Source organism: Vicugna pacos, chromosome 32 (assembly GCF_048564905.1).
Source record: "Vicugna pacos chromosome 32, VicPac4, whole genome shotgun sequence".
In the NCBI taxonomy this organism is placed as follows: domain Eukaryota; kingdom Metazoa; phylum Chordata; class Mammalia; order Artiodactyla; family Camelidae; genus Vicugna; species Vicugna pacos.
In genome coordinates, this window is record NC_133018.1 from 1,949,357 (window position 1) to 1,968,505 (window position 19,149).

The window sequence follows — 19,149 nt, forward strand, 5'->3', positions numbered from 1 at the left end:
GGAGAGTCACTGTCATCCCCACAGTGTGAGTGCCCGGGGGCTGTGCTGTGACACTGAGGGACACTGAGATCAGAGGTCAAGCCACACGGAGCAGGACAGGGACTTCAGTGCACGTGAGATCTGAACGAACAGTGTGGCCGGAGTGTGCCGGGGCGGGGTTGGAGGGAACAATGCAAGCCACCTCCCCAAGCACAGTTGTGGCACATAAGTGGTGGGGAGACGACGGAGGCGGCTAGGAGGCCGTATCTGGGAGAACCTCAAGGGCTAGGCATGAGGACCCTTCCTGCAGGCAGTGGGAGCCAGACTGGGTGCAGGAAAGGGGCTCTGGCCACTGTGGGAAGTCATGGGAGGGCAGGGATGGAGGCCCAGGCGGTGTCTGGGCCATGACACACAGGACCACAGAGCTATGAGGATACAATGTGTGGAGGTAGCTGTGGGGAGATGGAGGAGCTGGCAGAGAACTGGGCTGGATATGGGGCGGGGTGCAGAGAGGGCAGGTCTGGGGCGCTCGGTGGATCTCACCTCTCCCAAGACCCCAACACAGACTGGAGGAGAGGTGACTGTCAAGGTTCTCATTTTCTTGCTGTGTTAAACCTACAGGTCCACACGAGGCTGTTCAGAGTGAGCAAAGAGCCGGAAGAGAACGTAGCTGCCATGGCACAGCCACAGCCGGGTGGTCTTGGCAAGAAACAGCAGAGTGGGCCCCGTGGCACCCAGGGGCCAGTGATGCTCACTGTGAGCCTGCTCCCTCCGCGGACACCAACAGCCACACCGTCAAGCACGAGGACGCCTGTCCTTCCTACTCACAGTGTCAGCATCTCCATTCTGGCAGGGAGCGTCGTCCTGGGGACAGACTGGACCAGAGGGGACAGGGTGTGGTCAGGGCCACACAGTGATGGGGACATGCAGGCTGGAGTAGGGCTGCTCCTGGACGGCAGGGGGAGGGGAGGAGGGCTGGAGGGAAGAGCAGAAAGGTAGAGTTGCCCATGGGGGTTTGGGGGGAGCTCACAGGAGGTTAGCCACCTGCCCTCTGCAGGCCCCTCCCCACTGCAGCCTTCTGGGTCCTCCCTCCCCCCGCCCCTGGCCTGCATCCACCTTGCCCCACCCCGCCTGTCCCCTCTGGGATCTCCAGCCCAGCGCGGCACTTGGGGGCCTCCCTCTCGAGGCAACATCTTCCTTGCTCAGCTCTGCTCTGGGCCAGGGCCCGTGGTCACCACCAGGACTGGGCACACAGGGATGGCTTTTCCCGAGCAGGGAGGTGATTCGCAGTGCCGTCCGAGACTGGGGAGCAGGGGGAGTGCAGGATCCTCTCCCTGGACGACTGGAGCCAGTGGGGCAAAGACATTCACCCCAGAGTCTGCACTAATATAGTGATTTATTGCTTCTTTAGTCACGTGGGTTACCAAGTTCAAAGGGAGGGGAAGAAACTGACGAAAATAGTGGCTCATCTGGGCCTGTCTTCTTTCTTTGGCTTCTCTGGGGCTCAGGTTCCAAGCTGTGAGCTCTGGCTCGTTCCCTGCCGGCCTCCGGGGCTGCAAAGGGCTGGCTAGGTATGCGACTCGGAGGCTGTCGTGGAGGCCCTTCTTCTGTCTCTGTGCTGGGCTGCTCGCTGGCGATGCCTGCAGCCTCCGACTGCCTCGACACCTGCACCTGCAGTGGCTCCTCCTCAGGGCTTGTCTCGGGCTGGGCCTGGGGCTGGGCCTCCTCCTGGGGCTCCAGCTTGGTGGTGGACATCTTGTCAGAGCCAGGCTCAGGGGCCCAGGGGGGCTCAGGACCCTGGGAGCTCTCCCCCTCCTTGTTGATGGCTGCAGAGGACAGGACCTGGGCCTTGGGCTGCACCCAGCAGTGGCTGAGGATCTCATCGATGTGCAACCGCCGGTTGACATCGGGCTGCAGCATGCGGTAGATGAGGTCCTTGCACTCGCCCGTCAAGTGCTTGGAGCGCGGGAAGTCCACGCGATGCTCCTTTTGGATGCGCAGCATCTTCTTGATGTTGGAGTCATCGTAGGGCATGGAGCCGCAGACCATGATGTAGAGGATGACACCCAGGCTCCAGATGTCGTACACCTTGGGCTGGTAGGGGATGCCCTGCAGCACCTCAGGGGCCGCGTACGCCGCCGACCCACAGAAGGTCTTGCTGAGCGCCAGCCGGCCGCTGTCATCCCGAAGGCAGCGCTTGGAGAAGCCAAAGTCGGACAGCTTGATGTTGAAGTCCTTGTCGAGGAGAAGGTTCTCACACTTGAGGTCTCGGTGGACGACGTCCAGGTCATGGCAGTACTTGATGGCCGAGGACAGCTGGTGGAACTTCTTGCGAGCATCATCTTCCTGCAGGGCCCCCCGGGTCTTGATGAACTCCAGGAGGTCGCCCTGGACCCCGAGCTCCATGACGATGTAGACCTTGCCGTCGGATATCTCGAAGATCTCATAGGTCTTGACAATGGAGTGGTGGTTCAGCAAGGCCAGAATCTCAATCTCCCGGGGAAGGAATTTCTCCAGGAAGTCTGTGGGGGCTTTCTTGCGATCGATGATCTTGACCGCCACGTTGAACTTCAGGCGCTCAGAGTAAGCAGACTTGACTTTTGCATACGAGCCCTCTCCCAAATTTATTCCCATGATGTAGCCTCGTCGCTTGAGGATGGCCGCGTCATCCATGGTGCCGGGAGCGCCCGGTGCCTCTGGGGCTGCCCTCTACATCCCTGCGGGACATGGGCCAGCAGCGTCCTCATTTACACTGGACAGAGTCCTCTGGGCTGGCCGGGCCTGCCGTCCCTGCCTCCTAGAGGCCAAGACTCTGGGGTGGAATGTTCAGCATTGTCTCTTGGGTGACTTCAGTGGGTGAAGTCACAAAGGAACGGTGCCCTGGGGGAATGAGGCTCTGGCCTGAGCAACTTGGACTTGGAACCCTGGAAGGCTGGCCACTGGGCTGCAGCAGACCAGAGACCAGTGGAGTGTGGCCTTGTGCTCAGTGGGGACCCAAGGTAGGAGGGTGCTGTGGAGAGCACATTGGTTGGCCTGTGTCTCCAGACCAGAGCCAGGCCGGCCTGTGGAGCCATGGGCTGCTTCCTGCAACCCAGAGCACCCCTGAAAGTCTACGGCAGGTGGTCCCATCAGCCTGGATCTCAGCAGGAAACAGGAGACACACTGGAGCCCGGGCTGTCTGAGGAGGGCTCGGTAAGGGGATGGTTTACGAAGGTGGAGCAGAGTGTAGGGAGTCCAGGACAGTAATGGAGCCTGGAAGAAGGGAGGATGCTCACTGGGGCCTGGGAAGAGTAGTGCAGGGAGAGCCACCTTGAGAGAAGCAGTGACCTCAGGTGAGGCTGCAGGACCTCACAGGGAGGGAGCTGGGTCTGAGAACATCCCTGACCTCTCTGCCTTCAGCCCTGGACACCTTTGATGGTGTCCATGCAGCAGGGCTGAGAAGAGGGGAGGTGGGTCAGAGGGGGAGGCAAGGATTCCTAGCCCTGTGGCCACTGCAGTTTAGGAAGCCAGGGCTCTGCCCTCTCCCTGAACAGTTTGGCTGGACTTTTCACTTCCCTGTGCTGCTCTCCTCATCCAAACCCTCGTGGGCTTCTCCAACAGTGGCCCTGCGAGGGGTGGAGTGGGTGGGACAACTGGCAGGGATTTGTGCTCTTGGCTTTGAGTTCCCTCCTGGGGGTTTGCCCAGTGGCTGTAGCCCTGGCAGGCTCCCAGGGCAGATCTGGGGCTGAATGCAGAAGACTGGGACTGGATCCCTCTGTGAGGGCAGCAGCTGCTCCTGGGATTGCTCCCTAAGGATGTGTGAACAGGGCATTGTTGGACAGGGGCCACAGTTTCTGCCAGCAGCGGGGCGCCTCTGCTGTGGGCCCCCTTTGTCTAGCATCCACTCCTGGCCACGCCCTAAGGCAGCAGGAGCAGGCAGGTCTGGCCTAGCCTTGGGATTGACCTTGGTCCCATCTGGCCAGAGGGAGTGGGTGCCTCTCTCAGATGGCCCGGAGTGTCATGGGCTGGAATTCTGGGACCCTGGGACCCTTGAAGGGGCTTGGGGTGACTGCTCCTGGGGAGTGACTTGGTGGGCTGGAGGTGGGCTGGGTGCCACCAGCCTTGGCCCTCCCCCCTCTCTCTGCACCCATGGGCCAGGCCTTGTGTGCGTGGCTGGTGGTCCTTCCTTTGGACAGCTCTCTCTTGCTGAGGACACCCCATCTGCTGCACTCCTCCCACAATGACAGGTGCAGGGCCAGCGCTGGGAGCATTGTTCCCAGCGGCTTCCCTTCGTGCAGACGGGGCCTGCGGAGGCAGCAGCTGTGCCCGCGCTCCTCCCCCTCCTCTTGGCTGGGCAGGGCCCTTCCTCCAGAGGCCGGCTTTGCTCAGTTCCTAGGATGTGGGCTTCCCTGTCTGTTGGCGCTCCTTGTATGTATGACCCTCCTTGAAAGCTGCTTCCTCCCCCGTTTGAAATATTTCAGTGTGTGTGCCAGCACGGCCACACCTGCGTGCTCCTCACGGCGTGGAGCCACCTCCAGAACCTCCTCAGAGAGTCCGGACCCCTCCAGTTTTTCTCATCTCTCTCCGCTGCCGTTCGGCCTTAAAAAGACCACTTTGGGGCGCGCTCTTGGGCTGCTGACTGGACCTGGGCCTGCAGGTGCGCGAGGTGTGACCTGGTGTCCCAGGGCGGGCTTCACCCGGTGCCCCGCCGCCGGGTCTCCGCACGCCCCACCCCGGGATCGCCAGCCTCGCCAACCCCGCGCCCCCTCTGTGCCCCGCCCCCTCAGGCCCCGCCCCGGGCCCTCCTGCCCCGCCCCTTCCGTGTCCGTCATTTCTGCCCCACAGCCCCTGTCTTTCGGAGGCCCCGCCGTTCAGGCTCCTCCCCCGGACCCCACCTCTCTGTTCAGCCAATGGAACCCCTGGCTTCTCGTAGTCCCGCCCCCACTGGGCCCGCCCCTCAGTCATCTCCCCGCCCTGGGGCCTCGCCCCTTTCAGGCACTGCGCATTGGGAGAGCGCAGGCCCCGCCCTCGCTCGGCTCTCACTGGCCAGCACCGGCGGCACGGGCGGGGGCGGGGCGGCGCGGACCGAGCAGGACGGCCGCCATCTTGCGCGGGGCCGGAGTCGGAACCTGAGGCTGCGGCCGAGAGCGCGCGCCCTCCCGCGGCCCCCGGAGCCCCCGCCCGCCGTGTCCTCGCCCGGTCCGGACCCGGCCCGGCCCGGCCCGGCCTCCCCGCGGGGTCGCGCGTCCGCCCCGGGGACGATGAACGGAGGATAAATGGTGCCCAAGGCAGACAGCGGTGCCTTCCTGCTGCTCTTCCTGCTGGTGCTCACGGTCACCGAGCCGCTGCGGCCAGGTGCGCGGCAGGGGCGGGGCGGGGCGGGCGCGCCGGGACCTCCACCCCGCCTCCCCGCGGGCCGGCGCCTCGGACCTCGGGGACCCCCGGACCCGTCCGCGCGCTGTCGAAGGCAGCCAGGGCGGCGGGGTCCGGCCGGGGCGGGGGGCATGGGGCGCCGGCGTCTGCGCCCTGGACGCCGCTGGCTGGCAGTCCCGGGAGTGCTCCGGGGCTGTGACCCTCAGATGCTGTCTTCGTAAGGAAGCCTGTGGTGGGGATCGGGCTCGCGGCCGCCGGAAGGTCCTCTGCGTGTTCCTGACGTCCCCCCTCCTCCAGAGAGAAAATCAGATCCCCAAATGCAGGGCCGAGTTATCCGCCAGGCGCTGGAGGCCGGGTGCTGGGGCCTACGGTGCTTTTAGTGGCCTGCAAAAATGTTTTCTTTTAAAACCAGCAGGAAAAAATCAGGTCAAAGGAAATGTTGTAACGTGTATATGTAAATACATTCGTCTGTACACCAATGCAGTTGAAAAGTGTGATTCTTAATTTTTTTCACGGAGGAAGGGGCCCAGGCAGGCAAGTGCTGGGGCATCTTCTGTGGGTGCTGTCAGACCACGGCTGTAAAGGCAGCAGGGGGTGAAGCGGTGTGCAGCCCTCGGCCAGGTCCCCACTAGGCTCCTGCCCAGGGCACGCTGCACCTCTCCCTGCCACCTTTGCCATCTGTGTAGAGTGATCTGCCTCCTCCCAGTGCCTGTTTGGTGGCCAAGGCCCTGGCCCACACTCAACCTGGAGCTTCTCTGGGCTCCACACGTAGAACTGGCTGTTCACTGCTGTTGGTGTTCTCTGGGCGGCGAGGTGACTGGTTGTGGGGTGGTCTTGGTAGGAACGGAAGCCAGGAAGAGGTCCCCCTGTGGAGGGAGTGCTATATGGGCTCTTGGGGACCAGGGCCAGTGGACTTGTGGGTTCTAGTGATTAAGTTCTGGAGAAAACATGTTTACACCTGTGGAGAGGTGAAAGTCATCCTGTCTGACTTCTGGGTCCCGGTTTTGGACATTACGTGTCTGGATTCTGAGGGATGAAGGCACACATCACATCTGTCTTCCCTGGGGTGCCTCTGGTGCCAGGTCCGGCATCTCCTGCCTGGATGATGGACGTGACCAGTGTCCCCAATTCCTTTTCTGCCTGTCCACATATCCTGCCAGCTGGCCAGTGCAATTCAGAAAGCGTCTGGGCGTGCTTGCCACCTGTCTGTCACTAGGAATCCTCCTGTGGAGAGAATACACCCTCCCTGTAAGAGTGCTGATCAGGTGTGGAAGCAGAGGCTGGGTGTAAATCAGTCCTGAGGCAGGTGACAGGGGTGGCCAACCGTTTGCACCTGTGAGGCAAGGGACGACTTCAGGAGACCTGGCTCTTAGGTCTGAGTTGGGGTAGGGAGATGGCTTGGGTTGAGGGAGCAAAGGTATCCTTTTCATCCCGTGACTCTCCAAATCAAAACTTTGCAGCAGCCCCTGGTGGTGTCTTGAGTTGCCTTGCAAAGCCCCAGGGGCACTATCCAGCGCCCTGATTTTGGTTGGGCAGCGAGGTGGGTCTCACTCTCAGTCACAGTGTTCTCCTTTTGTGCCTGTGTGTGGTCTGTGCTTCAGGCTGCTGGCTGGTGCCTGTGAGAAGGGCTTTTCTGGTCTTTTCTGGCCTGCATGCTCTCTAGGAGTCCTGGTTTAGACCCACGCTTGGGTGTGAGGAGGGTGGCAAGCAGAAGCTGCTTCCCAAGAGGAGGGAGCCCTGGAGGACGGGGGCTCAGCCACTTTCGGCCGCTCTCTGTCATAGGCTAGGGTGTGGCCTTCCCCAGAGTGGGAGCAGCAGGAATGTGCAGAACTTGACCTCTTGCCAGAGTTTTCTTTTAAATGCATGTTTGGCCTCATTTGATTGAGGATATGTTATATGCCGGGGACCATTCAACCCCCAACACTGGTACTGACTGAGCTGGTTGAACTCTTAGGTGATCCTTGTGAGGTAGATCCTGTTACTGGCCCCATTTCACAGGTCGGGAAAATGAGATCCAGCTCGTGACGCCAAGAGTTTGGAGCACGATTTAGTCCTAGAGCTGGCCTGCCCGGCATCAACCAGCCTTGGCCCGGGCTCTGTAGGCTCCAGCTGTGTGTCCTGCCCTGGCTGTCCCTCACCCCAGCTGTGGAGCCCAGGCCACCTCCCTTCCTCTGACGGACCCTGTGGTTCTTCCATGTGAATACTCTCACCTGAGGGACGGAACCAGCCCTGCCCTCTGATCCCTGCTCTGACTGGCCACAAGGACCCCGAGCAGTATGTGTTGTGTATGCCGGGGGCCGTAGTGAGAAAGAAAGGTTGGGGACCTCTGTTGGGGGTGACAGACATGGAGGGGCATTTGGGGGCCACTGACTGATACCATCTCGTTGACCTTTCTCTGTTCAGAGACCTTGGCATCAAGTAAGTATTTTTTCTAAAACTGTGTCCAGCTTCAATTATGAAGGAAAATCCTGCCATGTTTTAGCCCCAGCCCCATGCGAGGAGACCTCACCGTATGTATCTGAGGAAAGTTTTCCCTCCCTGACTGAGCCTTGTCCTGCCTGAGGCCCCGGCCCTGGAAGGGCAGCCTGATAAGGGAGCAGGGCCGGGTGCTATCTTCCTTGTGGCTGGGGGAGGCCACATAGAGGGGGTCAGGCTGGGTGAGCCAGCTCCCAGCTCAGGGATCTGTCCCTGGGGCCATGAGGGGCCCAGAGGGGCCTGCTGGCTGTGCCAAACTGACAAGTCCTCTGTGAGCCAGGCAGGGGCCGCAGCACACAGGTCAGTGCACAGGGAGAGTGCGGGTGTCTCACCAGCAGACGAGGCGAAGCTCGCGGACGCAGCTGGGAAGCTGAGCTGGCCCGGGGTTGCCGGCCCCCGGCTGCAGCCCTGCAGCACTTTCCCGCTGGCAACGTGGGGGCTCTGGGCCTCACTCTCATTTTTTAGTTGGAAAGTAGTGTAATACACTCTCCAACCTCACTAGCTAATGAGTTGTGCTTTTTTTTTAAATAAAAAAATCTTTTGTTTGGGAATGATTTCCAACTTAACGGAAGAGCTGCAGAGGGGTAATGAGTGCAGAGAGCCCTGCACACCTTCTGCCCCGACCTCCCGGGTAGGATCTTGCCTCACCCACCTTATCCCCCACCCCCTATGCACATGTGTGTATACACACACACACGTAGTTGTGACAGACGTCGTGGCCCTTCTCCGAACCCTGGCCACTGCAGAGAGCAGGACATGAGCAGGGATGCCGCCCTGCCTGCTATGTGTGGCCACCGGGGAACCACGGGGAAAAGTGCTACGGCCAAAGCCCCAGTTAGCCCTGGGGCCGCGATTCGGGGGTAGTATGTCAGCTGGTGGCTCTGGTCTCAGGAGTGAGAATCATGCGCTGCGGCACTCTGGCAAAGGCAGGTGCACCTGCCATTCCTCCCACCCAGGTCCCCTCACCTGCACCCCGCACCATCCTCCTCAGGCCGGGCTCCTGCCCTGCACGCGGATGGACCTGAGCTTGTGCTGTTCTCTGCTCCTCTTGGTCCTTGCACAGGGAAACCCCTAGTGGTTTCCGGCCTCTAAGCAAAGCGTCAGTGACGATGTGTAGAAGCTAGAAGACAGCAGGGGACGGGCTGGACGGCTGCTCCTCACTGTGCTGCTGGACCGCTCCCTTGTCATCTGTGAGTGGTGAGTGGGTGAGAGGCTGGTAGTCCTGAGAGCCCAGTTTTGGCCCAGAAGTTTGTCAGACAGTGCGATGGGTGGGCTCGCAGGATGGTTATTATGGTATAGCTGTATCTTTGTTTTGGGCGTGGTTACCCGTTGACTTGGGATGTTTGGTGAAAGAAAGGTACATCTTGTCCCGCCACTCTCAGCTTGGCTGAGTCCTGTCAGTGTGGACGTGGTCAGCCTTGGCAGGAGAAGCCTGGAGGAGGGTGAATGGCCTTTGGGCCGTGGTTGGAGGTGTGGCCCAGGGTCCCAGAGTGCTCTTGGGCTTCTGGGCATCAATCCGGGAAGCAAGAAAGCCAAGGTCTAGGGTGGCTTCCTGCAAGGGGCCAAAGTGAGTCCAGTGTGGTGGTTTGAGAGCACGGACCCTACTGCTGCCCCCGCCCCCCGTGACTCCTCAGTGCCTCAGTCTCCTGGTCTATGACGTGGACGTATAACAGCAGATTTCGTGGAGATGTTGTGAGAATTTAAATGGGTAGGTGCAGAGTTCTATAAAGTGTATGATACAAAGCAAATGCTCCCTAAAGGCTGTGACTGTTACCCACGAATTGCATCCGGAGAGCATGGGACACCCTGTGTGTCTGTGCCCCCCCCCCGGGAGGCAGGCAAGTGCAGGTTTCTGCTCTGTGCTCAGGGAGTCCAGCTGCCAACAGGGGTGGGGGGAGGGTGCAGGCTTGCCGAGAGCCCCCCACAGTCACAGCACTTCGGACAGGGCCAGGATTGTTCACGCTGACATGTTGTGCTTTTTGTCGCGTTCACGCTGGGTCCCCCGGGCCTGGTCTGGCACAGATTGGGCCCTCCGAAATCAGTTATTGAGCAGACGCACAAATGGCTATTTATATTTTGACAGAGAGAGTAAGAGCTCCCTTCGCCAGCGGGCCTCGCAGCTGCCCCTGGCAGAGGTGGCGGGGACCAGGGCCTGCGGCCGCCTGCCACACCAGCCGCCTTTGGAGGCCGCGGTGGATGGGGGTGGTGCTGCAGGCCAGGTGGCCTGGGGCTCGCGCTGAGGGGCTCGCTCCTGCGGGGTGAGTGGGCCTGAGAGGTGAAAGCAGGTGGGCTGGCAGGTGGGGGTGGCGCGGGGGAGGCTGCCTCTCTGACGGATAGCCCTCTGCCCAAGGACCTTCTGCTCTTCCTGGGTGTCGCCCCCCCACCAAGCCTTGCTTGGGAGCTGGTGGGTGTGGAGGCCACGAACCCTCACCTCTTGGCCTCTCCCTCCTCTCTGCCTGGCGTGGCTACCGCTTCAGTCTAGTCCAGTGTCCTCCGCACCCCATTCCCCTTCCCGTGCCCTGGTGCGGGCCTGCTCTCTGCCAGACGGGACAAGGCTGAGAACAGACCCCACGTGTGTTCTGCACCAGGAGGGCCTCCAGGTCCACCCTGCGCGCCGGCCCTGGTTAGAAACCCTTCCTCCCTGAGGACCTTCCTTAGGAGCTCCTCGCTTGCAGAGAGGGTTGCCTGGGGCTCCCTGGGGCACTGGACAAGGGGCAGGAGCCACCACAGAGGGTGTCCCAGAGGGTCAGCTGGGAGATCGAAGGTCCAGGGCCCCCTCTGCACTTAGGTGCGATCGAGTCTCCTGACGTAGAGGCCTTTCCAGTGTCACTGGCCGCTTCCTAGGTCCCTGGACTGGTTGGCCGGCAGAGCTCTGTGGTCATTCAGGATGGAACCAGAGGACTAGAACCGCCTGGAAGCGGTGGGCCGGGCCTTTGCAGCAGTCTCTAGTGATGTTTTGGCTGCCCTGGGGCACAGACACCTGCCTCAGGTCCCCCCACCCAGCCGCAGGAGGGACGCGGGCACAGACCACGTGTGAGCTGTGTGGAAGCAGCGCGGTCTGGAAACAGGAGGTTGTGGTTTTTCACATTTACAAAAACTCACTTATAGATTACATGAATGGAAAGGTACCTTTAATACAAGTTTTTGACTTTTATATTTGACACTGTTTTGGAGGTCTTTGTAGGTCAGTGCATACAGCTTTACTTTATTCTTTTTTTTTTTTTAATTAAAAAGACTTCATGAGAACTTTCCTAGTCTTGTTTTGCCCGCGGGGCTGGTTGCAGAAGCCCTTGTATCAGAACGTCTCCCACCAGAAGCCGCAGGTGAGAGGTGGCATGGCCAGTGAGGGGACCTAAGTCAGGAAGCCCGCTGCACCCTTCCCCGCCTCTCGGGGGCTTGGCTCACCCCAGAGCTGTCAGCGGCAGCTCGAGGTTGACTCCTGGTATTTACATGTGTTTATGCTTTAACTCAAGTTTGTGTGTGTATTTACCTAAGTGGCATAACTCCACCAAGGATAATTTAGAATCAGAGTGGCCATTTAGAGGAACTTGGATATGAACAGAATGATTCAGTTGGGAGGTGCCTTAAGGGCAGAAATGAAACCAAATCCAAAGATCCAGTGGTCAGGAGTTTTTATTGGTATGAGGAAGCTTTAATTACAAAAAGAATTAAGATTTCAAAATGTCTTCCTTCAGAGGGATGCAGAGAGTTACCTCATTAAAAAAAAAACTTTTTACTTTGGAAACACATCATACCTGTAGAAAACTTGCAAGAGTAGTGCTGTGAAGTCCACCTGTATGCCGTTCACTTAAGTTCACTGACTGAATGTCCAACTCACTGCACACTTGCAGCCCTGTGTATGTGTGTGCGCGTGTGCGTGCGTGTGTGCACTTATGCACAGACGTGAAATATATCTGCACACACATCACACGCCCTCATTTCTGACTTCCTGGCTCCTGTTTCCAGAGAACAAGGCCATCTGGGGAGCACAGGGTAGGCTGTGGTACTAGGGTGTGGTACTAGGAGCCAGACCCCCATTTTGCCAGTTGTCCCATTTACCACATTTTCCCCCAGTCCAGACTCCGGCCCAGGATCGTGAGTTGCGTTTAACTGTCACTGCATTTAATATGAAATCTGGGACAGCTCCTTAGCTTTCGTTGTCTTTCATGGTGTGGACTTTTTAAAGAGTCCAGGCCAGCTGTTTGATAGAATATTCCTCCTCCTGGGGTTGTCAGATTGCTTCCTGGTGGTCAGATTCAGTCGTTCCATCTTTGGCAGGAGTGACCCCCCTGGACACTTGAGTCTGCCTCAGTGCCCTCACCCCAGGCATAGCTGGCTGCTCATCCCAGGAAAGGCGCTGTTAACCTTCGCCATGTGCTGGGGTGGCTTTGACTGCATTTTTCTACTGGAAGAGTGGCCTTTCTCCCTCTGTGATTGGCAGGTCCTCTGCAGGGAGATGGAGAGCCTCTCGCAGTGAATTTAAGGATCTGGTGATGCCTCTTGCCCAAGTCAGCTATTGCTGTGATGGTTGCTGAATGATGGTTTTCAGGGGGAAGGTATAGCTCAAGGGGTAGAGCATGTGCTTAGCATGCACGGGATTCTGGGTTCAAGACCCAGTCTCTCCATTTAAAAATAAGTAAATAAATAAATACACAGAATTACCTCTCCCCCCCAGAAAAATTTAAATGGTGGTTTTCTTTTTTCCTTCCTTCTTCTTGTGTAGTCGACTATAAAAAAAAAAGCTCGGTCTTGCTCTTCAATTTTTTAACATTGGTATGGACTCATGGATTTTTCTTTTTACTTAGTGAATCATAGTGGGTTATTGTCATTGTTTGTTTTGATGCTTATATTGCTGTTGATTTGGGCATTGGGAGCCCTTCAGGCTGGCTTGTGTGTCCTTCCAACATGTCACGTTCATGTTGAACATTCCTCATCACCAGGCTCACCTTGTGTCTTCCATTTGCCCCGTGTTTTTCCATGGAGCACTGGTTCCTTTCAGTGGGGGATGGTAATCTTGGAGAAACCAAGATGTTGGTGCTGTGTTCATCGCCACGAGGACCTTGCAGTCCAGCTGGGGCGTGTGTCCATCCCGTGTGTGGGCGTAGGGGTGAGTGTCTTTTTGTCTTTTTGTCTTTTTGTCAGAGTTCATACTGTGTCTTTTAGTTCTAACCCAGCATCACAGGGTCTGGCTTGCTTTCTCCATTTCACATTTATGTCTCCCTTTTTCTACTGTAGAACTCTGGCATCCAGCAACATTGGTGGATTCACTATTTGCTTAAACCTACAGAGCACACAGAATAGTTTCAGAAGTGCTGTACCCACGACCACTGCCAACAGCAGGCCGCCCTAGTTAGGGCTTTTGTGATTTTTGCAGCTCTTTTTGTCTTTAGACTGATAGTTTATAGCCAAATACTGGGTCAAAAACTATTTGGATTGTCATCTGTGTGTCTGTAACTGTTATGTTCAAAACTGTCTTGATTTGAAACCACTTTTATTAGATAAATAATACTGAGAAAGGCATTTACTGTAATCTCATGATTATACCAAGCTTCTGTTTCATCACACTACTTGGTAGGGAAACATCTCATCTTCCAATAGGTTGTAGTATTTTCCTGGGTAAATTAAAATACTGTTTTAGTAGATATTTACCACTTTGATGTACCAGCTCTCGTAGTATGTGCTGCTGTTTGCCAGTGTTGCTTCTGTGGGCTGAGGAGAATTATGAATGTTGAGTGAATGATTGCTTGGCATCATTGAGAAGAAAGGCCAAGTAAAATTTGTAACAATTACGTTCTTTAGATTTTTGCATTACTAGAGGCTATTAGTTACTGGTTTTTATTTTGTCGCCTTAAAGCTTTTGACAGAGTGTATCAGAAACGACTCTGTGACACCAGCTGCGGTGTGGTGTCCCGGGAAGGATGCTGGAGTGGGGAGGGGGGTTTCGGGACAAGTTGTAGGATTCAGTTCTTGGAGGTGTGGTGGTGGCTCCCAGCTGTGACAGCATGTCCTGGTGTTGGACGGAATGAGGACACAGGGTGAGGGTCGTTCAGGAGCTTTGCTGTAAACCTACAATTATTCCAGATTCGAAAATGTATTTAAAAAGTGATTTGTGGATAATAATTGAGTATTTTCAATGACTTATTTTTTTCTCTAAGAGTCCTGAGACCTCGTTGTCCTGGTTTTGTCCTTGATTGCAGTTTTGGCAAGTCACTCTTTATTTCAGATTCTTCCTCAGGAAAATAAATGGAGAGTTAGATGTCCAGGATCACTTGGGCTCAGGTTTGTTGAGCACACACCCAGGCCCACCATCCAGCACCGTTTGTGTTCTCTGTCCTCCCCACAGCATGTTTCTGTGCTCAGATCGTCGGGGCTGATGGCATGAAAGGCCGTGTGAAGGCGGCCCACCCCCGGCCCGGGGTTTGGGTGTGCTCGTGCTCAGGCCGTGCGTGACGGCCCTGTTTGAGGTGGGGAGCCGGTGAAGCAGGTGGGTCTGTTTCAGAGATTAGGATGCCAAGGCCTTAAGAGGATGATGACCTTGCCTGGTGGTGTCACCTGGCTTTTAAGTAGATGCAGGACCAGAAACTGAAGTCTGCTTATGGGTCCACGTGCTCTGCTCCCTGTTGCACAATTTCATTGCAACGGAAGAGCTGTGGGGAGCTGAGGGGAGGTGCGCCATCTGGTCCCCCCTCCCCCCCCGCCACCACCGAGAGGGACACAGACTCTGTCACGGCTCTGTGGACCTGGCTGAGCAGTGCTTTAGTGGCCTCCCCAGTGACCTCACCGGCCTGCAGTGCCCTCTGGGCCTTCTTCTCCTGGCTTTTCTTGTCTTCCCTCTGTGACCGTGACCATGGCCTCCAGTCCGCGGTGCTGATGCCCCGCTTCTGCCCTGCTACCTCTGCGTCGTCCTCAGTGCCCTTCAGGTGGCGGCTCACGTTTGGCCTGTATGCTGGCCCAGTCCTGTGGTAACCTCCCCCCTACCCTGAGAGATGTTTTTTCACGTCCCTTGCCCGTTTTGTAATTGGGTTGTTTGCTTTGAGATTGTTGAATTTCAGGAGTTCTCTGTATATTCTGGTTACTAACCCTGATCACGTACATGATTTTCAGATATTTTCTCTCATTCTGTGGTTGCATTTTTATTTTGTTATTGAAGTTTGACGTGGTCCCTTCTGTCTACTTTTGCCTTCGTTGCCTGCGCTTTTGGTGTCATGTCCAAGAAACCATCGCTACATCCAATGTCATGAAGGAGTGGTATAGTTTCAGGTCTTGCATTTAAGTATTTAATCATTTTGAGTTAACTTTTGTATATGGGATAAGGTTAGGTCCAGCTGCATTCTTTTGCACATAGGTGTCCAGTGCTCCCGGCACTATTTGTTGGAGAGACTGTCCTTTGCCATTGTGTGGCCTTGGCACTCTGTCAAAGATCATTCGACCATATGTGCAAGGACTTATTTCAGGGCGCTCTGTTCTGTTCTTTTGGCCTGTATGTCTGTGTTTACTCCAGTCACTGTTTTGTTTACTGGAGCTTTATAACTTAAATGTGTTTTGAAATCAGGAAGTTGAGGCCTCTAACTTTGTTTTTCTTCCTTAAAATCATTTTGACTATTCAGGGTCCTTTGAGTTCCCACATTAATTTTGGGATGGATTTTTCTATTTTGGCAAAAGAGGATATTGTTGGCATTTTGATATGGATTGCATTGAATCTGTAGACTGGGTAGTTTTGACGTCTTAAGTCTTCAGTCCATGAATATGGGGTGCCTTTCCGTTTATTTGTGTCTTCTTTAATTTCAGGAATCTTTTGTAGTTTGTTAACTAGTGTACTAGCCTTTCACCTCTTTGGTTAAGTTTATTCCTGAGTGTTTTACTTTTTTTATGTTATTGTAAACAGCATTGTTTTCTTTTTTTTTTTGCGTTGTTTTCTTAATTTCAGATTGTTCATTGTTACTGTTTGGAAGCACAACTAATTTTTGTGTGTTGACTTTTGTGTCCTGCAACTTTGCTGAGTTTGTTTATTAGTTCTAACAGATTTTGGGTTTTGGGGGGGTGGTTTGTGTGGAATCTTTCAACTTGACGTGTAAAATCATGTCATCTGTGAACAGAGATTATATAACTTCTTCCTTTCCAATTTGGATGCCTTTTATTTCTTTTTCTTGCCTAATTGCACTAGCTAAGACTTCTAGTATTCTGTCGAGTAAAACAGGATTTAACTTTATGAAGTTTCTTATAAGAAACTGCCAGGTATTTTTTTCTGAGTGGTTCTGCTATTTTGGGTTCCCATCAGTAAGAGCTCTAGTTGTCCACAGTCTCGTCGACATTTGGATTGTCGGACTTGTTAAGTTTATCTAGTGACTTCGTTGTGGTGTCACCTCAGGTGGTTCTTTTCAGTTATGTTTCCCTGTGAGTGATGTTGTTAACTTTTTCATGTCCTTGTTAACCATTCATGTATCTTCTTTCGAAAAGTACTTATTCAAACCTTTTGCCCATTTTCATGAGGCTGTTGGCCTTTTCGTTACTTGTACGTACTGCTGGGCTGTAGAAGTGCTTTGTGCTCCAGCGACACAGAAGTCCTTATGCGTGTTGCAGGTGTTTTCCCAGTGACTCACCCATTCATTTGCTTAACTGTACTTTTAAAAGCGCCTGTTTATTTTTTAATTTACACCGAAATTCACTTGTGTATATCGTTCTTTGAGCTTTGATAAACTATCCAGCACCTCACTCAAGATGCAGGGCACGGTTCCATCCCCCTGCAGTGCCCCTGTGCGCTTGGCGGTCTGTGCCTCCTCTGCCTTGAGGTGCCACCAGCAACCACCTCCCTTCTGGTGAAGTCCAGTTTATGACGCTGTTTTCTTTTCGGTGACAAATGTAAGCACTCTTGGCCTAACCCAGGTTCACCACGATCTTCTTATGTTTTCTCCTAAGTTTTATAGTGTTGAGTTTTACATTTTAAGTCTTTGATCTGTTTTGGGTTAATATTTACATCTGATGCAAGTTGTGAGTTGAGGTTTGCTTTTTGATATGTGGATTTCTAGTTGTTCCATTACCACTTGCTGAGAGATTATCCTTTCCCCACTGAATCATCTTTGCATCTTTCTCTGAAAGTCACTTGGCCACATTGATATGGGTTTATTTCTGGGCTCGGTATTCTGTTCCATTTAGCTGGGTATCTTTACTGAGCTTTGAATGACAAAAGTTGTTAACTTTAAAGAAGCGAGTTTATCGGTTTCCCTTTCATGGTCACACTTTTCTTCTTCTCACTTGTATCCAGCACAGTGCCTGGCCCCCAGGGGCATAGGGCTGTGTTGTTTGAAGGAGCTAATGGAATTTGTCTGAAGGATTTGAATGTGATACTGTATTCGAGCCACTTGGTACATCGCCTGGCACATGCAAAATGAACATTCAAGAATCTGCTTTTGCTACAAGCTGTTGTTTTTCTTGAGATGCACTGGCTGACTACACTGTGACTGTCATCAGAACAAGATGTGAGTGTTGTGTGAAACTGCTAATAGATGTTGCATCAGATACAAGACAGCTACCCTCCAGTTTGGCAGACCAGCAAGGCTTTCATTCAGATTGATGGAGAGATCAGAATTTTACAGACAAGCAAAAAGTGAGTTCAGCACCACGAAACCAGCTTTGTAGGAAATGTTAAAAAGAGATTTCTCGAAGTGGAAGAGGAAAGACCATGGTTAGAAATATGCAAATTACAAAACGAAAAATTATTTGTAAAGGTAAAGGCAAATCTACGGTAAGGATAGTAAATTGATCACATATAAAGTCAATAAAAAGGTTAAAAGAGAAAAATTATGAAGTCATCTATGTCCGCAGTAAGTAGTTAGGAAGTCCACAAACCAAAAAGTTATAAAATGTAATGTCAGAAACAGTAATGGGGTGTGTGTCCGTGTGGACCCAGGGCTCCTTGAGAGGTGGGCGGGCGCCACTCTGGGACCGGGCGTGCAGACCTGGCCGCTGTGTCCTCAGCGGCCTCTTGCGCTTTGGTTCCACAGAGCTGCGGTGCAACCCGGGCCAGTTCGCCTGTCGCAGCGGTGCCATCCAGTGCATCCCCCTCCCCTGGCAGTGTGACGGCTGGGCGACTTGTGAGGATGAGAGCGACGAAGCTGACTGTCCAGGTGAGTGTGGGGGAGGTGGGGCGCAGAGCCTGCCTCCCTGTTGCTGCGGCATGGTCCCGTGATGGGGAGACGTGTCCCCTGGTGGTCCGTGCAGCGTGCACGCACAGGTGGCAGGATGCAGCATCTCTAGCAGCCGGTGATGCTCTGTTACCTGGCCCTGCTTGAGCCCCTTCCAGACTTGGCTCTGTTGTGGGAGACCGTCCTCTTCCTCAGGGGGACCCAGCCTTGGACAGGGTCCTTTTCCACGTGCGGTAGATGGCTGGGTGTGGATCAGCTCCCACCAGGGGACCAGGTCGGGCGTCAGGTGCAGAGAGACATTTGAACTTGGGATGGTCCCTGGAGGGGTCAGAATAAGCAATAGACAGGGTCCAGTCACAATGTGCTGCCTGGGAAGGTGGAAGGTGCCCCTCCTGCACGTCCTTGGGCTTGTACCTGCTGTGTACCATGCATGTCTCTGGTTGAAATGTCTGCCTTGCCGACAACAGTTGAATGGCGGTGGCTGAGCTGGGAGCCCCCGGGGACAGCCCCATGCTCAGGTGTGCAGACGGCGTGACTTCCCAGCGCCTAGGGTGCTCGGTCCGCCTGGTGAGGGTAGTGGTCGGGACTGGGAGCATCCCCTGGGCTGACCCACGGGGCGAGACCTCACATCCAGCCTCCCTGAGGACATTCTGAGCAGAGAACTGTGTGGCTTGGCCAGCTCTCAGAGGCTCTCCTCAGAGTGCCCACTGGCTGAGCCTCAGGTCGTGTGTGAGGATTGTCCTGTTTGGGAGCTGAGACCAGTCCCGCTGTCTGGAGCACCAGTGGACTTGCTGGGGCTGGGATGGACTGAGGGCCTTTCTGGGTCATGCGGCCGGGCACCAGGTGGCTCTCCTGGCACTGTGATCCCCAAGTTACCAGGTCCAACCACCAGCAGTTGGTTATACAGGAGCTTGCCTAGCGAGGAAGCGTGGGGACCCCCCGCTCCCTCCTGCTCCCACGACCCCGGCTCTGCGCCAGCCCCTTGTGTGCTGCCCTGCAGGATCCCAGTGGGATAAGTACATTGATTTCCAACTGTTTTTAAAGTTGGGTTTCTGAGAAATTTGTTATCAAAGTCTTCAAGGAATAATGAGCACTTGTTTTCTGTCTTCTCTGATTTAATAACTCTTGAAACTATGTCGTATTTTGTTTCTAGTTTATTTTAAAGGAAAATGTTAAAAAGTCGTGGCTCTAGGCCAAGTCC

At 54.9% G+C, this 19,149-nt stretch overlaps 2 protein-coding genes across 4 annotated transcripts in view; one reads left to right on the top strand and one right to left on the bottom strand.

The window, feature by feature from the left end:
• Positions 1-1,356: 1,356 nt before the first annotated feature.
• Positions 1,357-2,795, bottom strand: TSSK1B (testis specific serine kinase 1B). The gene has a single exon (XM_015251906.3). It carries the CDS (start codon positions 2,650-2,652, stop codon positions 1,387-1,389), a length of 1,266 nt encoding a protein of 421 aa, XP_015107392.1. The 5' UTR covers positions 2,653-2,795; the 3' UTR covers positions 1,357-1,386.
• A 2,220-nt stretch (positions 2,796-5,015) lies between these two features.
• DGCR2 (DiGeorge syndrome critical region gene 2) overlaps positions 5,016-19,149 on the top strand; it is a 42,499-nt gene continuing 28,365 nt past the window's right edge. The window contains exons 1-2 of one of the 3 annotated variants that reach the window (XM_072953662.1): positions 5,017-5,313; positions 17,808-17,930. In XM_072953662.1, the coding sequence (XP_072809763.1) occupies positions 5,235-5,313; positions 17,808-17,930 (202 nt within the window). In that variant the 5' untranslated portion in view covers positions 5,017-5,234. Of the gene's footprint in view, positions 5,314-17,361; positions 17,411-17,807; positions 17,931-19,149 lie in introns of those variants that run through there. The other 2 variants (XM_072953663.1, XM_072953664.1) reach the window with 2 other exon arrangements.